This window comes from Diceros bicornis, chromosome 33, assembly GCF_020826845.1.
Source record: "Diceros bicornis minor isolate mBicDic1 chromosome 33, mDicBic1.mat.cur, whole genome shotgun sequence".
Lineage (NCBI taxonomy): Eukaryota > Metazoa > Chordata > Mammalia > Perissodactyla > Rhinocerotidae > Diceros > Diceros bicornis.
In genome coordinates this window covers 24,439,643-24,461,488 of record NC_080772.1, presented here as the reverse complement: position 1 = coordinate 24,461,488, position 21,846 = coordinate 24,439,643, and the positions used below count along the sequence as shown (strand labels likewise).

Genomic DNA, 21,846 nt, shown 5'->3' with positions numbered 1-21,846 from the left:
GACTTCACCAACAGAGCAGCCACCAGCAAGTGCCTTAACTTTCTGGATTCACTGTTCTCAGTGGAAAATGCTGGAAGTGGCTTTCAACAAAGGTAGCCCTGACCACTCCTTGGGGACGTTGGAAATGTGAGGGGGTGTTTCTAGTTGCTGCAATTACTGGAGGGTGTGACTGGCACCTGTGCCCCTCCCCAAGTGGCAGTGTTACCTCCCCCATTGGGAAAGACTGGGTGACTCGTTACCAGGGCTTTTTTTATGGTAACTCATTTCTGAACCCAACTCTTATCTATGAGAGGGGTGTCAGTCTCACTTAAATAGCTCTGCTTTTAGTTTGTCAAAAGTCACTTTTTGGAATTCCCATTTTGGCATATGTGCATTCTATCTTCAGAGCTCTAGATAGAAAAGGTTACGTTGCACACAAATGGAAAATACAGTCATCTTTAGATGGCCAACATACAATCTTTTTTTAAAAAAAACTAATTTCCAAATGTGGAGTGTCATTTAAAAAAAAAATTTAGTTGCATGACATAATCTTTTAAATATTTTCAGGTTTTTAAAAAAATGCATTTCTATAATAGGCTATGGCATGATATACGATTGGCAAAATTTCAAGCTTAAATTCCAAATTTTTTGATATCTGGTCATTAAATCTTGCCTATTTTTATGATTTATGAATAAAACCACCAATGCCACAACTAAGCAGAAGCAAAAAAGAAAAATGCACCCTATGAATTATATCACAAGTAAATAAAAATACTGTATTCCTTTAAACAAATGTACTTGTAAGAGCTTTATAACCCAAAGCGAGATATGTGAGATGGTTTAAGAAGAGGTTGCAATTTTGCAACAAGAAGTCTGTACAGCTCCTCCAGGCAGTAGCTTTGAAGGAAGAACCTGTGTCTCAGAAACTTGTTTCCATGTTCTTGACACTTTTGCATCCCAGGCCCCATTATTTACAAAGTTATGCATTTTGCAAGCTCAAAGCACCTTGCTCCTCATAACTATGAATGCATGCAATGACATTTTATCCTTTCATGTGCAAATTCTAAAAGTCATTGTAACAGAAAAGTTAAAAGTTGAAAATCGGCGTACAATTTGAAATAAAAGGATCAAAAATGTCAGACATTGCAGAATACTGGTTCCTAATAGAGCTCTCTTTATTTTTCACGTTCTTCAGTCATTTTTGTTTGTTTGTTACAAAATGCAGTCAGTCTTGACTCTTTATTTAAACAGTACTTAAACTAAACTGTTCATGCCATGCAAAAATAACATTTTATGCACTTTTTGGGGGGGCTTCCCATTTTTTAGTTCACAGGCATCTTTAACTGCATTTTTAAGAAACAAGTTTTTTTTTTTTTTATTGCTTTTGTAACTAATTACATGCTGGTTTCACGTGTGGGACAATAACCTGTGTCTCCTGGGTTGGAATGAATTTCTGGGGCAAAGAAGTGGTTTTCCATCTTGCACCCTTCTTGACTATTGTCCTTTGTTACTTCAGCCACAGCATGGTAAATGTCTTGCCTACAGTTGTGACTTGTGTCCTGGGGGGAGGAAGAGCCCACACAGGCCTCTTCTCTTAAAGGGTCTCTTCCGTCACTAGATTTATCTGCAAAGCAGTTTGGGCTGGAGTCTGCCTGCTTGTCCTGCCTTGTCCCTTGGAGCTCTAAGAAGTCATCGTCTTCGCCAGTGTCTATTTCCGTGAAGCTCCTCCTCTCTCTGGATGAGCAAGGAAAGAGTTTCTGCTTGGGAAACCGAGGGGTCAGCCCTTTGGAAGGTCCCTGACAACGCGCCGAAACCTCAGCACCCAGCAAGGGTCTGTCTCCCCGGGCGGGGGTTTCTTCTAAGAGGATGGTACTGATGAGCTGTGGGGCGGTGAGGGAAAAGTCAGCGGTGGTGACGGGCAGTGGCCTGGCTGTGCTGGGCGGGGTCTGTGGGGCACTGCCTCTGTTTTCCTTAAAGTTCACTTTGAGCGATCTGGATTTGAGTGGGTTGCTGCCTTTCAGCGAGCTCTTAGGGCTGTCGGAGGCATTGTCAGCCTGTACAGGGCCATGCAGCCCACTTTGGGAACCAGTGGCATCGAGGTTCACAGTTATGTCGATTGGAGTATATTCCAGGGTGGCATCCCTGGCCGCAGCCCCTTTCTCTCTGGTCAGTGTTAGAGAGGGGGGGGCCCTGGCTCTTTGGTGCTCTTCTGTCCCTGTGAGGTCAGGTGGGAACTTCATCTGCAAGTGAGAAGCGGAGGGCGGTGGCAAGGGTGACCTCTCAGTCTCAGTGAAGTCGGTGGCACAGCTGGTGAAGCTGTCGATGCTGGAGGTGCTCTTCATGTCCACGATGACCTCGGTCTGTGCCACGGCCAGCTGCTCCTGTGGGCAGGCCACTTCTTCCATTTCAATCTCTTCTTCATAGGCAGATGGCCTCTCGGGCTGCTCTTGGCAGTCCGGGTTCGGGTGAGAGTGAGGCTGTGTCTTGGTGATCTCGTTGTACAGCATCTCCAGCTTCTGGGCACTCAGATGCTGTGGGCTGGAAGAAGAAGTGTTGTTCAGCTGCTCGTGAGAGTCTTTTTGGCTAACTTCCTGGTACTTATTCTCGTAAGACTTGTTAGAGCTTGTTTCCGACAGAGCCTTCTTGGCCCACTTCCACCGGCTTGGAGAGACATGATTATCATCCGCCGAGTCTTTCGTATTGGCTGTCTCCCCTGCCTTCTCCACAGCCACATCTATCAGTTCCATACTTCGAGCGAAGGCATCTTTTAAGTTCATAGAAACGATGCTTCCGTTCCTTTTGGCCCGCTCAAGAGCCTCTCTCCTTTTAATTGCCTTCTCCTGGCGTTTCTGCTCCTTGTAAAACTCAGAAAAATTGTTCACAATGATTGGGATGGGAAGGGCAATGACCAGGACCCCGGCAATACAGCAGAGGCCTCCCACAATTTTCCCTAATAACGTTTTCGGGTAAATGTCACCGTACCCTACTGTGGTCATGGTGATGGTGGCCCACCAAAATGATGCTGGGATACTGGTGAACTTGGTAGCATCTTCATCCTTCTCGGCAAAAAATACCAGACTGGAAAATATCATTATCCCCATGGCCAAAAACAATATCAACAAGCCCAATTCGTTGTAACTCCGTCTGAGGGTGAAGCCCAGAGACTGCAGGCCTGTCGAATGTCTGGCGAGTTTCAGGATCCTGAGGATACGCATGATTCGGAAGATCTGAACCACTCGCCTCACGTTTTGGAACTGCAGCACGCTCTTGTTGGACTCCGTGAGGAAAATGGTGACATAATATGGCAAGATGGCCAGCAAATCAATGACATTCAGTGGGCCTTTAAAGAACTTCCACTTATTTGGTGAGGATAGGAACCGTAAAAGGTACTCCATGGTGAACCAAGCAATGCACACGGCCTCCACATGTGCTAACTGGGGGTTGTCGTTGGGTTGTCCAAATTCGTCCATTTCCTGCAGCTCTGGTAGTGTGTTGAGAGACAGAGCGATGGTGGAGAGTACGATGAACAGGATAGACACGATGGCCAAGATCTGGAATAGAGAAGAAAGTCTAAGTTAGCACATCCTCTTAGTTGCTTAGGCAGCTAGGAGACATATGGAGTCGCCATTCTTCAAATGGCATGGATTGCTCAAGAGGTTCCAAGAAGGTAACTTTACCACCGAAAATTCCCTAACTAATACAAATACATTCACTTTTTACGAGTTAATTTCACTTAGAAGCCTAATGTAGTATACATTTAAATTCCAGGGCCTAAGCATTTGAAAAAAAGCCATCTCTCCCTTCCTCGCCCATTGTTCTTTGGCACGTTTGTGTGAGTAACAACCATTTGGAATAGTTTTGGGGGAGTAATGATCTCTCCTCTCTTGGTTATACATAATTTCTCCCTTCACCCGCTGGTTTGTGTTTCTTGAAGTGAATCACCGATCCATGCTACATAAGCTAGAAGGAATTTATGATTTCTAGAAGTTTTATTCTATAGCTAGAAACACGAATGCAGACCTACACAAGGAGAGATAATATGACACTCAGGACAACAATGCTTCTCATAGAACGAGCATCATGGGAAAGGAAGGTTACGAGCTAACTTCATTCAGTCAAGGAAGGTTTCGTGAAGAACTTCAAGACTGTCCGCGATGATCTTGGTGCAGGGTGGACATTTTAGGCAGAAGACTAGCAGTGTGATGTCTGATATGGAAGGAGAGAGGAAGAGCTGGATAAGAAGTAAGAAGAGGATCAAGTGACAGGATTTTAGAGTCAGACATTCTGAGCTCTGAGCCTGGCTTCATCGCTCCCTGTGTGACCTTGGGCAAGTCATTTAACCTCTGTGTCTCAGTTTACAAATCTCTCGAATGAAGAGAACAACCATAGTTATTTCATGGTTGTTGTGAAGATTACATGGCACACACACATCACTAAATAAATGCAAGATACTCGTATTATTAGAGGTTGAAATGAACAAGACTTCAGTCTGGAAAGACAAAAGCCAAGAACAGGTCTGTGGGAAATCTGTAAAACCATGCAGATATAGACAGCCCAAGCAGGGATTTCCTCACTGTAACCCAGTGTTCTAGACTGAAAAGGCAAAGCATAAAGATTAAGGTGTGAAGGCAATGGAAAGAAGCACTTCTTTGCTTAGTAAAAACTGTGCATCTGGAACATGCATCTGGAACACTCGAGTCTTGGTGAAGCAGGAAACCTCTCTTACCTAGGTTAGGTCTGGCTTGGTTTGATCTGACCTTTGCCAATGACCTTGGGAGGTATCACTGGTCTCAGTTATCATTTGTAGCTCTGAGAAAAATATCCTGACAGCAACTGTTTACTTGAGAGATTCAGCATCTAGTAAACATTTCAAAAGACAATGATTAAACATCTTGAGGCCACACAGCTCAGTAGACATCAGACTGCAAGAAAACTAGTTTATCTCTGACATCAGGACTTCTGAACTTCTCTCCTCTGTTCTTCTTTTCTCCCCTTCTCTTTATCCTTCTACGTTCCTCTCCTTCTGGGTTATTCTCCTCATCCTTCCTCTCCTCTCCTCTCGTGCCTCCTTTATACCTTTCTTTGTTTTTCCTTCTGTTCTTCCAGCCCCTATCTTTCCTCTTAAATTGCTATAAAGTTAAACCATAGTACAATGTATTTCAGAATGTGTTGCAGATATTGAATAAAGATTTACAGTTCCTTAACTTAAAGAACAGTGTTTAATTATTAGTGTTTTATGTTTTTTCTTAAACAAAACTAAGTTAAGTCCTTTAAACTTGGGTATACTTCAGAATTTCTTTTAAAAATGTAGATCAATGAATCACAATAGAACTAAAGTTCTCTTCATCTACTCTAAGAGACTGTGAAGGCTAAAGTTAGAAAGAAGGTTTAGATAAACCCATGGATAAAGGATGCAGAGGATTTATTAAGGGCAAGTCGAGAATGCTCTCCCTGAATCTCTACCCTCAGAGGCCAATGGCAGGGTGACATTTACAATATTCTGTCACTGAAATATTCCTTAGGAAGCACTGGTCAGATCCCATGCACTCTTATGCTCTTACCATAAGGAACTAGGTCCCTCTGTATTTTCTAGGAGGTCACACAGTTGCTAATTACCATTGGGCATTTTAAGTAGTGGGCTTGCTGCCATCATTCTTGTACTCATAATCCATATTCTAGATTTTTCATATCTTCTTATCTTTTCACCTGCCCATTTTGGATGCATTTTATTGATGTTTATCACTTCAAAGAGCAAGGAGAAAAATGCAAATGAAACCATTCTATTATCTTCCAAGCTTTTCGACAAAGAACAATGTGGAAGGTCCAACAAGGTAGACCTTCAGCTTTACTTGACTCTATAATCAGAGCTAGATTGTAGGTCATTTTACTTCGGTAGCTAATTTCGGGAAACAGGGAAACACTGTGTAGTACTAATGCCATCTATGGTCTAGTTAATGGCGATTTAACAAATACGGTTACCTTTAACACCTGAAAATTTAGCACACTCACAACATGATTTGGCATACATTCTTGAAGAAAAAGAATTACTAAAGAAAAAAACCCAAACACTTAGGCCGTTAGCAACCCCACATTCATGTTACAGAAACCATAAGGTATCGAAGCACATAATTTTCTGTCTCATGTTCAAATTCAATCTGTTAGAACCCATTTGCTCTCAAAGTAAAGGAATGGCTTATTTTCAACATCTTGTGAAGCTTGGCGTTCTCCCAGAAAGACAACACCTTAGACAAATTATTCAATGTATACCAAGGATGATGTGTGATGCCATAAGCTAAACGCAAGTTTATTGTCTTATTGTAGAGGTTTCTTTTTTTTTTTTTAACACGATAAATATAACAAATGTGAAATTTTGCTTTAAGGTACAGGATCCAATTCTAAACAGGGATATTTACTTTAGTCCAGCAAACCCTTATGGCATTTAGGTATTGCTTCATTCATTATAACTAGGCACAAGTTAGTTTTTTAATTCTGTCGCCTTCAACAACTGGCCTCCAGAGATGGCTGTTTCTCTCAGCTCTAGCAAATAGAATGATGTTTGCACGTGGCAAATGAAGCGAAAATTCCAAACAATTATCCCTGTGATATCAGTCAACCTCCTTGGCGATTTGGGTTAGATCATCTCCAAGGTTCTTTAACCTCTAACATTTGGCGATTCTCTTTCTAAACTAAAACATTTTGCCAATTCCAGTTGTGTCTGCAAATCCAACCAAGGACAAGCCACAGCTGATCCTGTCACTTTGGGTGAATGGACAAAATACAACTTTGTTGTTAAGAAGTAAACAATTCAAATGAGAAGGCTTTGAAAAATAGCGCATTGTGTATGTTTCAAGTATTTAGTTACTGGGAAGAGACGTTCTTTGTGGATAAACCTTTCTTCCCTTTTGAATCGCCTGGATAATGATTTTGTTCTTCACTTAGACACAGACATTCACAGGATCACACGGAGTTACGAACAGGACTCCCAGCACTCGCAGGAATAGGTACCAAAAGTTGGTTGCATCGATTTCTGTTTGTGAGAGGAAGTAAGGCAATTGGAGACTTGCCTCAATTTAACAACTTGTTGAAGATCCTTTGAAGATAATGGGTATTTTGGTGGAAAGAACACAGAACAAGGAATTAACACACATGGCTCTACCTCTGCTGGCTGTGTGGACAAGCCAGTTCCCTCTCCAAACCCGGGTTCCCTCATCTGTAAAATGAGGTGCCTCACATTTGCCTCGCCTGCCTCAGCGGGTTGTTAGGGATCAAACCAGCTCATGTGCATGAGGCATCCTATAAAATGTAAAGTGGGATGAGGGTAAGAAATGCTGGAAATGTGTCTGGAAAAAGCCTTTGGCCAACATTGGGAGGAAACAAAGAAGACAAACTGTCTCTCCCTCATTTAAATACAATTGTAAATTGATTTCATGTTCATATTTTAAACACATTCTCTCACCTAAGCAGTGGTTTGCAGCCAAACCCAGACAACCGGAACTTATTTGCCTTCGGACTGAACCATCTTGTTTGCCAATAGTTCAGAGTTGGACTGTGGTCGGGTGGGGAGTGGGTGAAATTGGTGAGGGTGGTCAAAGGTAGAAACTTCTGGTTATAAAAGAAATAAGTCCCGGGGCTGGCCCGGTGGCGCAAGCGGTTAAGTGCGCACGCTCTGCTGCGGCGGCCCGGGGTTCGCAGGTTCGGATCCCAGGCACGCACCGACACACTGCTTGGCAAGCCATGCTGTGGCGGCGTCCCATATAAAGTAGAGGAAGATAGGCATGGATAATAGCCCAGGGCCAATCTTCCTCGGAAAAAAGAGGAGGACTGGCATGGATGTTAGCTCAGGGCTAGTCTTCCTCACAAAAAAAAAAAGTCCTGGGGGCATAATGTACAGCATGGCGACTTTAGTTAATAACACTGTATTGTATACTTAAAGTTGCTAAGAGAGTAGATCTTACAAGTTCTCATCACAAGAAAAAAAATTCGTAACTGTGTGGTGATGGATGATCGTTTGGCAATATATACATGTATCAAATCACTATGTTGTAGACCTGCAACTAATACATGTATTAGTTGATGTATACATCAACTATATCTCAATTAAAAAAAAAGAGTTGGGCTGAGGTTGCTTCAGATGAACTTGACCTACCTGAGTCTTAAAATATGCAGAAAGTTTTCTAGCTTGGGCCTCCCATGTGATACTCTGCTTTATATTCGCTGACACTCGACACTCCACCAGAACACACCGGAACTCCTGTGCCTGGCACTGAAGGCCAGTGCAGGTACCTTCTCTCTCTCCTCTCCCCTAACCTCTTCTTCCTTCCTTCACAGATATATGCTGAGGGGTGAAGGTGAGTGAGTTATAAGCTCTTAACTACATAGCACTCCTGTTTTATCTTCTTAGTGGGATATACATTTTTTAAAAAGCTGATCAGCAATAGAAAACAACATAGGAAATCATGGTGATAAGAATTTTCAGGAGAGAATCAACTTACTTAAGTTGACAGGGAGGAAAAGGCCTGTGACAAGCATTATGAGAAACATGAATAATTTCCCACTTTCAGAAAAAGGACAAATCACATGGGCATTTCTTCTTCAAACACGTGAGCCTATGAACCAAAGGCTAAACCAGTTGTTGAGGGAAGAAGTGAGGAATTGGTAAGAATATCATGATTTTCATCCACCCAACTTCAATTTCTAGCTGTTTCCCAGAAGACTACTGGATGTGACAAACCAGAAAGTAAATCCTTTAATTTGCACCAAAGGAAGAACCATCTATGACTGTTTGCAGTTCTAGCATCTCATATTCCTTGAACGGTGCTCTCCTCCAAGGCTGGTGGCCTTGGGTTGACTACTAGCTCTTTCTTCCCCACATGTTCCCTTGGCTCTCCCAGGACAAAAGAGATTCCGTGCTTAAGTGCTCTCAGCTGATCTGCATATGCAAATATGAATCCCTTTTGTGCTAACACCACTGAGTCGTGCAAAGAATGAGCTTCACTGAAAGGTTCAGTTGATTTTTAATTATTTCGGCCCTGTGGATAACAGGAACCCAGGAATTCAATTCCTCCCCCCCATTTCTGGGCTGTTGAATGAGGGGTTTCAAAAGTCATCCTCGCACAAGTTGATGTCAGCTATAAGCCTGCATAATGCCTTTCCTCTGGACTGTGGTAGGGTCTTGAGAAGCAACCCAGTTCTACATACTATCAAATTCTTCTTTTAGTTTTTTTATTCTCACATACACAACCAAATTCTTTGAGAGGAGAGTTTTTGGTTATCTTATAACTAAGGACACTGTTTTGATATTTTCTTGGTATCTCCTGAAATAAGCTTTGTTTCACTTTCCATGATATATTTCTGTATTTTAAAAGATTAGATTTTAGGAAGCAAGTCATTAGGTAGAAGGCTGGTGAAGGGAACTTTAATATTACTCCGAGTAACTCTGCAAAGAAAGGAGCAACAGTGAGGTGGCAATACCTTTAATCTTACACCCACTCCAATGACCAGACAACCTCTTTTTAGGTAATTTGTTCTTATGGAAGTCTTCAGGAGCCAGAGAGTGAAAATGAAGACTGGCGAAGCTTGGCAGAACACAAACATCACTGCTTCTACTAGCCCCTGAAGGGCAGGGACCACGGCTCTCCTCTTAGACTGCTTACTCTCCCTCTCAAGAAAGCACAACATAACTGGTTAGGCTCTTCTCTTTAGTATGTGAATGATGGATTTGGGGGGAAGGACACAAGATGAGAATGAGTGGAGTGCATCCTTTCAACAGGATTTCATTCAACTTGATACCTAGACTATAAAAAAAATCATAGAACACTCAATTTAGAAGGAATCTTTGAAATACTCCATTCCTCACTTTATAGATAAGGAAATGAAGATTCAAGGAGACTTGTAAGTGCCTGGTGCGGGGAGGGGTGGTAGTAATATGGGACTTATAGCTGAAAGATCTGAGTTTGAATCCTGATTCTGACATACTTGATTAGCTTTGTGACCTTGGGCACCACAATTAGCTTTTCTGGGACTCAGTGTTCCCGTATAGAAAATGTGGAAAATAAATACTTGTTTTGCTTACCTATATAACATTGTTTGGAAGACTGTGATGGTTAATTTTTTTTTCACTTTTTTTTTTTTGGTGAGGAAGATTAGCCCAGAGATAACATCTGATGGCACTCCCCCTCTATTTTTTTTTTTTTTGTGCCGAGAAAGATTGGCACTGAGCTAACATCTGTGCCCATCTTCCTCTACTTTATATGGGACGCTGCGACAGCATGGCTTGACAAGTGGTGTGCCAGTGTGTGCCTGGGATCTGAACCTGTGAACCCTGGGCTGCGGAAGCAGAGTGTGTGCACTTAACCACTGCACCACCGGGCTGGCCCCACGTAATGGTTAATTTTATGTGCCAACTTGGATAGGCTGTGGTGCCCAGTTGTTTGATCAAACATCAGTCTAGAAGTTATTGTGAAGGTATTTTTTAGATGGGATTAACCTTTAAATCAGTAGACTTCGAGTAAGGCAGATCACTTCCATAATGTGGGTGGGCCTCATCCAAGAGTTGAAAGTCTAAAGAATGAAGACAAGTTTCCCAAAGAAGAAGCAATTCTGCTTCAAGACTGTAAGATCAGCTCTTACCTGAATTTCCAGCCTGCTGTCTTGCCCTATGGATTTCAGACTTGTCAGTCCTCACAATTGTGTGGGCCAATTCCTTAATGTCTCTCTTTCTCTCAATCTCTCTCTCCACACACACACACACACACACACACCCCTATCTATCTATTTTATATATATGTATATGTGTATATATATAAATATATATATATATATTCTACTAGTTCAGTTTCTCTGGAGAACTCTAATACAAGAACAAATAAGATAGAATACATGATAGCCTTTGCAAGCTGTAAAGTGCTGAAAAATGTTAATTATTACACTTATTTGAGAACTTCCCAAATCATACATCTATTCCTGTTGAGCCCTAAGAAGAATCCAGTTCCTCATTCTGTGTGTGACTCCAATGCCTAGATGGTGGGTCTTTTACCATCCTACAAAGAGAGCATATTCATGTGCCTTGCATAATTAGGAGGGCCATAAGAAGAGATGGTTCTGTTACTCGGGGCAAATGAATCAAGAAGAATTCCCTAAGTTGGTCTTTTCTTAACAGCTACCAACCTCCTAAGATGCCACCTCTGCCACTTAGCTGAGCTGAAGTGAACTTGGGGAACGTCAGCAAAAGGAAAATAGAGATCAACACATTATTTTCTAAAACCATACATAAATGTTTTGTTAATTATACGCCATTTGGATTCATCCCCAACGCAGTGTGGGTAATTGGTCGTTAATTCTGATTTTGACACCCTCTTAAAGACTCTGTTTTACTTTTATGTGTTTTTCAGCTACTTTCATCTTTTTCTTCCTTATTACTCACCTCTGGTGGTTGAATTGGCTTGAATTGGCCCCTCCAGCCAGGCTGGAACCCTCACTGATTCCTGGACATGTCGTCCCCCTTCACCCCATCAGGCACTCCCTCCCTCCACTGTCCTCCAGCTGCCCAAATCCTGCCACTTCTCCAGGAAGCCCTCCCTGGCACTCCAGATGACAGTGGCTTTTCTCCTCTGAATGCTTGTTCTGGGTTTACCAAATGCACAGAAGGTGTCACAAACACTTCTTGCGGTTACTTGAACTCACGCGGTCTCCCTTTGCAGCCTTGCCTATACTCAGACCTGCCTCCTTGCAGCATTGCCAGATTTAGGAAATAAAAATACAGGATGCCCAGTTCTGTTTGAATCAAACTTTTGTGTAGGTCATACCTATACTGAAAAGGTATTTGTTGTGTATATGAAATTCACTAGGCATTCTGCATTTGATCTGGCAACCTTACCTCCTCGGTGTGTTGATCCAGGGGACAATCCTTGCTCCAGGCTGGCCCGATCAGATTCTCTTCCTCCTGGAAATCTGAAGTTTGAACTGAGAGACTTGGAGATTCGGAGATGCTGGGATGGAGTGACATTACTGGCAGAGGGAGGAGTGACAAGCTTGCATTGTGGGGAGTCTCAGTTTCTGCCTTGGAACGGTACCTTTCTTCCGTAAGTTGTCTCTCCCTCTCCTGCCTTTTAGCTTGTTGGCCAGAGTTTTGATCAGGTTCTCTTACAACCATAAAACCTTACGACTTTTTAAAATAATCCTTTGACAATTTCATAAGAGAGAGTTTTGCATCTCAAATAGAATTTGAGAGTTATGGAAGGCAATGACTACCTAGTTTCTATAGAATTTCTTACAGTGCCTAACACAGAGCAGGCACTTCACAAAGCTATTCTGAATAAATGAATAACCAAAAAAGAAGGGAGAAGTCTGCGGAACTGGAGAAAATGAGAATGGACCTTGAAGAAATCAAATATTTTCTAATCACTCAAGAAGAATAAGACAGGTTTTTAGTCATTTTCTGTTGCTTCCGTGTGGCCCAAAGTCAGCCTAAAAGCTTTAACTAGCAATAGCATTTTTTTAACAATAGAAATTCATGTTACAAATAGCCCATTTTGCGATAACAGACCAGCTTTACAAGTTCAGCAACATAATCTTTTCCTAGGTTTAAGCTCTATACTTTTTATTAATCCTTTTTTTTCATTATGCTGAACAGATTGCTTTTTTTTTTTTTTACCTTTTTCTTTGAGAAGCTGCTTTTGACTATATATTAGCTTTGTGCTTCACTTTCACAGAAGGATACACTTTCTTAAAGAAAAGTGCTGTATTCATTCTATATCACATTTTTTGCTGAGTATGATTTGGAGTGTCCAGTTAATCCAACCGGTGGATGAAGTGATAGCTCCATGTATAGATCTGGGTAGATTCAGGTTTGTGCAATGGAATGTTAATCTACTGATGAGAATTAATAATGTAGGCTATCCATTAAAAAATACACACATCCACATACACACAAATACACACACACACACACACATCACTGTTCCATGCAAACAAAAGTAAAGCATCACAGAAAAGTAATAAAAACCTTCATAAAGTGTAAAGTTAAGAATGTTGCATATACCATTTAATGTTCATTTAGAAGCGTAATTTGTTAAAATACCATGTCTATATAAATACATATCTTAGATATGTGCAGACCTAGAACAAAATAAGAAAATGGAAAGAAGCTTCCCTCCCTTAAAATCGTTCTTATCAATTTTCTAGTTCTTTGCAAAGATAATTCATGAAAACCTGAGGGAGAAAAAACAGATTTTTAACACTTAGAGTGTTTTGAACACTACAATATTTACAGCTCCATCCAGATTCTATAACATTCTTCATTTTCCTGTTGGAAAAATGTTTCCTTTGCTCTAAGGGCAGTTAGAATTATAATTCTTCTTTTTCAGATGGAGGCCTTAAAGGATGGGTAGATGTTTCCACACAGAAAAGAGGATAAATGGTACTACAGGCCAAGAGGCGTCATAGCCCAAAACATGATTTGCTCAGAAAGTTCCAAGTAATTTCATATGACCGCGGGCATCCATAAGGAGGCATGGCATGGAGGAGTCGATGGTGATTTCAGGGCTGCTGCATAGAAGGCTGTCACTGGTCACCTCCAGAGGGTACCAATAAAGAGATCAGAACGTGAATGATGCCTCCATCATTTGTGCAGTGCACAACTTTCACAACCTTGCGACAGCCCTGGTTTCAAAGAACCGAGTAGTATGGTGCGATTGGATGCAGGAGGAGGCTGAGATGAGTGAGGGTGGGACACTTCTGGGAAGTTAGGCAGTGGACAAATTCTGAAGGGTGCGCGACACATTGATGAAGAGTTCGGTGGGCTTCCTTCTGAAGACCAGTTTTCCTCAAAGTGTGGTCCCCAGACCAGCAGCATTGGCATGGTGTGGTAACTTGTTAGGAATGCAAATTCTCAGGGCCCACTCCATACCTACTGAATGAAAAACTGGGGAGAGGCCCAGCAATCTGTGTTTTAACAAGTCCTCAGCGATTGTGATGCCTGCTAAAGTTTGAGGACACTGCTGTAAGGAGTAAAAGCCACAGATGGATTTTAAGCAAGGGAAGGGCATGCTCAGACTTGCATTTTAGAAAGATCATTAACTACGAGGTGTGGGACTGATTGGGGTAGGAGTGCAACTGAAGACAAGAAGTTTCCACTGCAATGGCAGCAGAAAAGGGGAAGGAGGGAATAGGTTATAAAAATATTTATGAGGTGGAATCTCAACCTTACTTGCTTGGAGATGGAGAGTCTAGGACCCTCCTGTGTTTATGACTAAGTTTACCAGGAAGACTGAGTAGCCTCAACAAATCTCTATGATTATCTTATACAGGTAGAGAACTCAGAGTAATCCTTGACCTAAATCATCATTTATCTTTGAAAATAATATTTCCTCATATTAAAAAAATTCTAATAAGAACTTCAGGTTTCAAAATAGAAACAGAGAAATTTCTCTCATAGTGTTAAACAACGGTTTATTGGTACATGAAAACATTATGAGACACACACTGTATTATTTGCCAGAACTATTTTCTTTTATAAAATTTTGCCTTAAGTGTACATTCTGAAATCACACAGGGTGAAGACTAGTTTAAGAATCCATTTATACTAGCTATTCCCTGAAAGCAGGCTCATTTTTTGAACTATTTCTCACCCACTCCAACTTCCAATTTCTGCAAGGAAGTCTTCTAAATTTCCAGAATTAAAGTGCCATTAAAAACTGGCTTTGTTCCTTGGATACCCAGTCGGCCTCATCAGCTCATCCATCACCATTAACAGAGAATTGCAAGGATTTATTTCCACCATTATCCCCATATCTAAAGACCGTGTTCCAGCAGCTTCAAAGAAAGAAAAAAACAAAAGCCGTAATGGAATCATTATTTTTTTCTTTTAATGAGTCTCTGCAGTAAACCTCTTCTGAAAAGTACCTTTTGGGGTCAACCTCATTAAGACTACATTATAGAATGCCAGAAAACAGAAGACATGTGAGGGTCATGCTGAAACGAAGCAGCTCTGCCAAGGGAAAAGTTAGATGGGAGCCAGATCCAGCCATGACTGCAGAAAACTTGCGAGATTCACTTTGCATCTGCTCTTAGGGGCAGGCTGCTGTGCTGTCCCAGGGCCAGGGAGCAGCAGCAGCTCGCTGATGCTTCTGTTGCATGGGTGACAGGTGTTCTTCACGGCATGAAGCCAAGCATCACCAACAAGGGCCTTTAATGGAATCCTGTTTGGCTTGTTTTGACAGCAACAATTGGAGACCCATGATCTGAATGGGCTCAGGCACTTGCGTACTTATAAGGGACTGAGGAGCTGTCTGATGTGGACATTATCTACAATCACATAGACACGTTCTGCTATCGGTATAGAGTCGCTCCTGAGTTCTATCATGAATGCTACTTAAAGCCTTGTCAATCAAAATCTGGTCCTGGAAGCAGAAGCATCACCCAGGAGCTTATCAGAAATGCAGAATCTCAGGTCCCATCCCAGGCCCACTGAATCAGAATCTGTTTGCACCAGATTCCCAAGTGATTCATATGCACATTTAAGTCTGAGAAGCTCTGACCTCAGATACAAACGCACGCCATTAAAAAAGAAATTAGCTTGGGAAGCTCTTTCCATAGATTTTTAACCAATGGGTCTCAGTTATGGAAACAGGAGTGGGTTGTTAGGCCTTGTGGGGTTTTTCAACATTGTTCAAAGGTTCTGGGGTGGGCAGGTGTAGTTAGCTAGAAAAAAGTCTTTCAGACGATGCTGAAGTGGTCTCTAATCCCACCCAGACCTCCTCTCCCAGCCTGTGGTTGACAGCCATTGCTTTAAATGCTTTCACACAATACAATTTAACTTGGTAGTAGAAAGAATGGTGGATTAGGAGTCAGATGACTTGACCTTTTTCCTGGGTCTGCATTAATAATGACCCAAGTCAAGACATGGAGCCTCAGTTTCTTCATGCATAGACTGGAGCATCATGACAATTTCATTTACATTACTAGGTTGTAGCAATGATGAAATTATATACTGAACGTGAAAGTGTGTTGGAGGTTATACAATTCTATATCAACGCCAGTATTTTTATGATAACCAAGTACATTTTTTTCATATAGACTAGGGTTTGGGGCAGAATTATTAACTAGTATATAATGTTCGAGGTAGAAGAACTTGATTTTTACAACTTCCTGTTTGAAGTTAGTGCATTCTTCCCTATGAAATCGTCATTTAGCTAATTTCTGTGGATGTTGCTGACTGATATCACTAAGTTTGGTAGCAATAAATGTCTAGTCCTTTGAATAGTGTCCCCTCAAATTCATGTCCACCCAGAATCTCAGAAGGTGACTTTGTTTGGAAATAGAGTCTTTGCAGATGTAATTAGTTAAGATGAAGCCACATTCAATTAGGGTGAGCCCTAAATCCAATGACTGATGTCCTCATAAGAAGGCCTTGAGAGACACACAGACACACACAGAGAGAAGACGGTCATGTCACAGTGGAGGCAGAGATTAGGGTGGTGCAGCTATAAGCCAAGGAATTCCAAGAACTGACAGCAACCACTAGAAGCTAGGGAGAAGTAATGAAGGATTCTTCTTTAGAGCCTTCAGAGGGAGCATGGCCCTGCTGACACCTTGATTTCAGACTTCCAGCCTCCGGAACTGCGAGAGAATAAATTTTTGTTGTTTCAAGCTGCCCAGTTTGTGGTGTTTTGTTACAGAAACCCTAGGAAACTAATGCAGTCAGCTTGTATTATTCAATGGAAGGGTCTAGGCCTTAATGAGAGGTAGAGCTAAGAACACTCAAAGAGCGATTACATACACTCCCTTCAAAAGTAAATTTAATGTTATTTGCAAAGGAGAGGAAAGTCATAGAGTTTTGGAACCCTAGACAGCAGGAAAAACAGTTTAATTGGGAGAAACTGAGTTGTATTTACTGTTGGAAGTAAATAGCTACGATTTGTTAAGTAGGTAATTAACACCTGCATTCTAAATAGCAGCCCAGTACAAGTTAGAACATGTGGGTCCAGAAGCTGTACAAGTCACTTATACCAGCAGGATATAGAAGAAAGATAAATAAAGAAATACTACAAAATAACAGATTAAAACAGTGAAGTTAGCAACAAGAAATTTCTCTGATATTAGAAAATTAAAAAAAAACCAATTTTAAAACACTTCTTCTAGTGGTAGTTTATAAGTTAGAAGTGCTGGAGAATTCTCATGCTATTGTCCAATTTTTACATAAAAAGCATTAGTAAGTGTACTGTGTATCCCTCTCCGTTAGTAAGCAGGTCCTCCCAAAACAGCTAGATATGGACAGCTCCTTAGAACAGCATTTTTCAAACTATGAGAAGCAATCCCTTTGTGGGTCATAAATCAATTCCAAGTGTCATAATCATCAATAAAAAAAAAAAGTGAAATACAATAGGTGAGAACAGAACAGAAAATGTCAGGAAGGGTAAGTAATGTGTTCTGTGTGGTATATAACTATTTTGAATTAGGCCCAGTTTAAAAGCTACATCTTCTAAAAATAATCTTTCTTGATCTCCGTAGTGAGAATCACTTCCTTCTTTGGTTTTCAAAATGGGTTGTTTGGAGCCTTGGTGTTCTTTGGATATGCCTGAGATGGCCACTGCTGAAAGGAGACGACTTAGTGGACAGGCCTATGGGAACCCCACGCCCGCTACAGTTTGGGTGGAGCTGTCCTTCTGTGTAGTGCTGAAGATGCATAAATATGTGAAGAGGTGAACATTTTTCATAGAAGCACCTTAATTCTATGGCAGAACACATGCACACATACAAACACATGCATTTATATACACAAACAGCTGTATCTCTGCTTTGGAGATGACAATACTGATAAATATTGCTAGCTGTGTTTGAGGATATGGTGGAAAAGACCTATGTGTGGCCAAAAGCTCTTTCCACACTATTTACTCACAAATAAATGGCTATTTTATTTGTGGCCACAGCTGTTGTTTGCAGAGCTGGTTATTGAGCACAGCTTTGTCTTGAGACTTCTGTGCCTTTTAAGTGCCAGGCCAGTTTTGTATATGCCAAGAAACTAAAATTTGACCTCTCAAAACAGGCAGAGAGCATGACTAAACACATTATATTAAGACAGCACATAAAACTGCAATCCAGTGCACCCCGGGTGCTGCCAGCCAGCTGTACCACATTCAGTGGCCTCTAGGAGGCTGAAAGGTTTGGGAACCAGGAGAGACTGAATCATCAGTTTTCTCATAGTATCAGATCACGACTTGATGGTTTTGGATCATTTAGATAAACATAACAAAATATACAAAATTCATTTTGCCACATTATTTACAAATTGGTTTAGAATTCCTTAAAAAGCATTTTCTAGGATTTTGTCCAGGTCTGAGTATTTAACCCAAAGAATGCCCGTTGAATATGAGTGTTAGTCTCATCCAATTTTTATTTATGCAAATACAAATCCAACAAATGCCATCTGTGGCCCTTAGAATTTCTAAATCTTATTTCCTAAGACATTAAGCTGAGGAAAACAAATTCTAAGCTTTCTATATAAATAAAAGAATTAATATAATTAAAAAAACTCATGCTGTCATTCCCACAGCCCCATCCTCTCATGGCATAAATAGTAGGTGTTGGCTTCTGAAAGTCTAAGCAGACAAGAGAACAAAGCACAGGCAGATGATGACTTAGCATTGTTGCAAAAGACACAACTTTTATGCTGCTTGATCTTTTTGCTTTAAAGTTCTCATCCTAATGATATGGTTGGGAGATTGTCAGGTACCACATAGTTGGCAGATAAACAAAGAACACCAAAATTCACAATAGAAATAGGCTGAAAAGAACTAATTTGCTCTCTTCAAGACCATGACTAGGTTGGTTGAAAATGGGAACATAATTGCCCAATTGCATATTGGCATTCCAGGCCAGCCTGGGAGACACTGTGGGGCATATTGGCATTCCAGGCCAGCCTGGGAGACACTGTGGGGCAAGCTGTATTTATCCTGGGTACTTTTCAGCTTTCCCTTCTCCCCTCCGCACTTTTCACGCTCCTGCCTCCCCCTCCCTTGCCTTGCAGGGCCAAGTTCTCAGCCTCTTGGGGGCTGCTCCGGGCTCTCCAACACAGCAGAGGCTGCTGCTGTCCCTTCCTTCCCCTGTCCCTTCCATTCTCCATGGAAATCTCTCTCCAGCAGCCTTTACCTCCGGCTTCTGTTCTACCAACCTGATACCACTACAAGAGTCTGATTATTTCTTGACCCAAATGAATATATCCTCATAGCAGAATTTCAGGCAATGGAAATAATTTTGATTTGTGGAAGCTTTTAAATTATACCACAAAACATTCACCTACTCTGCCTAATTAAAAGGCTGATATTACTGGAGAAATATGTTTTGGTACAAAAAACCATCATTCTTGAGAAAATTTACCACTTAAACAAAGAATATATAATAATTTTTTTTTCTCTCCTGATCTCAACCCCGTTGGCGGAATAAAAATTCTGCTTGAACTGAAACCTAAAAACTTGGCTTTATTCATGTGGCATAGAGTTACCAATTAAGGGCATTTTAAATAGAGTTGATTTATTGAGTAGGTCTCAGGCTTTTAAGTATGGAATTTATTCATTATATTCAATAAAATTACCATATGCTCATTTAAGGGCAGTATAAGTAAATTCCCTTTCATTTATATTGTCTGATTTTTGGCTTTCTTTTTTATCTGAACAGTATAAAAAGGGTGATATCTTACATATTAATCAGCTTTTAGCCACCTGATTATAGTATTTACTCTCTCTCTCATTCCACTGAGTGTATATTTGGTGCTAAATTCAAACCTTTTGATTCTTGGTTTCTCTTAGCCATAGATGGGTCTATTTCATTTTGATTTATTCACTCTCTAAACAGTGAAATCATTTGTCAACTTTAGTACTCATCAAAAAAGTCTCACAAGGAAATGTTTCCCTTCTTAACTTAATGATTTACTGTTCTCTGTGTCTAGAAACTCCCTTTATAATCAACAGTCTTTTGTATTAAACTAACCTTCTACAAAAGCACATGAAAGTGAAAGTGATTTCAACTTAACCCCTGATATAAACAAATTAATATAATTTCTTTGCACAAGGATTCAGTAGGTTCACAAGATCTCATGGATTCTCTCCATGGAGCTCCTGATTTAGAAAGAGTTTGCTGAGACCAGCTCCACATTTCCATCCTCCTAGGTGATACTTCCACCTACACATCCATTGGTCCCTCTAGCCCTACAGATAGTTGAAAAATGAAACTCATGTCACCCTCTGCTCCACCTTCCTGCAGCAAATCCCTCTTGATTTTTCTATTTCTATTAGTGCTGCCTTTATTTCATTTTTCTAGCCTAGAAATTAAAGTTGCCTCCCCATCTCATTCTAATATTCTATATCTATATCTATATTTATGTATAACTCTTCTCCCTTAAGCTCTACATCCAAGTCTCTAAGTTCTATTCATTCATCCTTTAAGATCTTTTTTCCAATCCATCTCTTCTCCCTACCGCCCTGTTAATTCAGCTTCTTACCTTTCATTCCTAAACAACTGCATTAATCTTCTAATTGTTTCAACTATTGAAACTATTGCCCATTTTCTTTCTGGGGATGAAATGGATGTGGGGCAAGAGGGAATTCATGGAGTGGAGGATGCTTTTGTTGCCCGTGTCTGTTTCACTCTCCCAGTGGCTTCCTCCTATTGTCTCAGAGATTAGTCATTTGTCTCCTCTCTCCTGCTGGATTCCAACTTCTCAATGGTCTGATTGAGATCTGTTTTCTTTAGAGCTCCAAACACAATGCTTACACTTAGATGCTTAATAAATAAAATTTAACCAGTAGTGTTCATGAATTTATTTTTAATATTCAGTGGTACATCTCAATAACTGGCTATATTTTCAATACCAATGTGCACTGCCCTCATTAACTTGTTTTAAATTCTCTCGTCCCCCCAATAGATGAAACTATCCTGTTTGGATCACTGGATGCCTTAATCACTTTTGTATCATTCAACTGCACTCTCAGGTAGGCAAATTCTTTTACTCTAACTCCAAATTCCACATCGAAACTAAAACCAAACAAAATAAACTCTTGCATCCCAACAACCCAACTGAGAACCATTTCTTCTAAAGCCATCAAGACTTTTCAATTATACATGGCTATGGCTAGGAAGTTTAGAAGGTTTAAACAGAATCCAAAGTGTTTTAACTAATGGAACCAAAGCAAAAGTGTGATATTGCCATCTTCCTACAAAGTTTTCTCCTCTCCTAAACTTTATTTTCTTTCATCCATTTTCCCTATTTCTCTTTTCTGAACTCTTCTTCCTAGACAAAACTTGGAAAAGTACAATTTTCAAAGTACAATTCCAACCTCAACCAACTGACATGGTATAGGAGAGAATTCAAATGATTATATATTCATGAAATTTTTGATGGAAGAGTATCACCTCTGGGAATCAAAGTAACATCTGAGTGCTCCAGAAGAGACAGGAACTTCTGATCTGATCAGACCAAGTCTGATTCCTGGGAGCTCCAGACTGGATGGCAAGTACCCATCTAGGGCCATCCTGAGACGTCTAGAATGATGAGCATCTTGGTTCCTGGCTTCTGAGATGGGAGTGCTTTGTGGAAGAGGCCTCTTTTGGCATGCAAGTGTTCAATCAAGGTCTGTTGACTCGAAATAAGAGTGACAAGGGGCCCCAGGGACCCTTCACCCAGCCTGATGTTTGCCTCACCCAAACAGAGCTGATTATTGCAGGATCCTAAAAAGTAGCTTGCTTTTCTATAAGGGAGAGTAGAGATCCTGTGCTTGAGTTGTTACGTAAATAGTTGGATACATCTGATTTTTTTTCCTTTTAAAATGTAATATCCTGAAGGGAAGATTCTGTATCTTACCACCATACTGTCCA

The 21,846-nt window shown here is 40.8% G+C and overlaps 1 protein-coding gene across 1 annotated transcript in view; it reads right to left on the bottom strand.

Moving 5' to 3' along the window:
• Positions 1-1,066: 1,066 nt before the first annotated feature.
• Positions 1,067-21,846, bottom strand: part of KCNB2 (potassium voltage-gated channel subfamily B member 2) — a 374,472-nt gene continuing 353,692 nt past the window's right edge. The window contains exon 3 of the mRNA XM_058528876.1: positions 1,067-3,530. Within this exon, the coding sequence (XP_058384859.1) occupies positions 1,374-3,530 (2,157 nt within the window). The 3' untranslated portion in view covers positions 1,067-1,373. The remainder of the gene's footprint in view (positions 3,531-21,846) is intronic.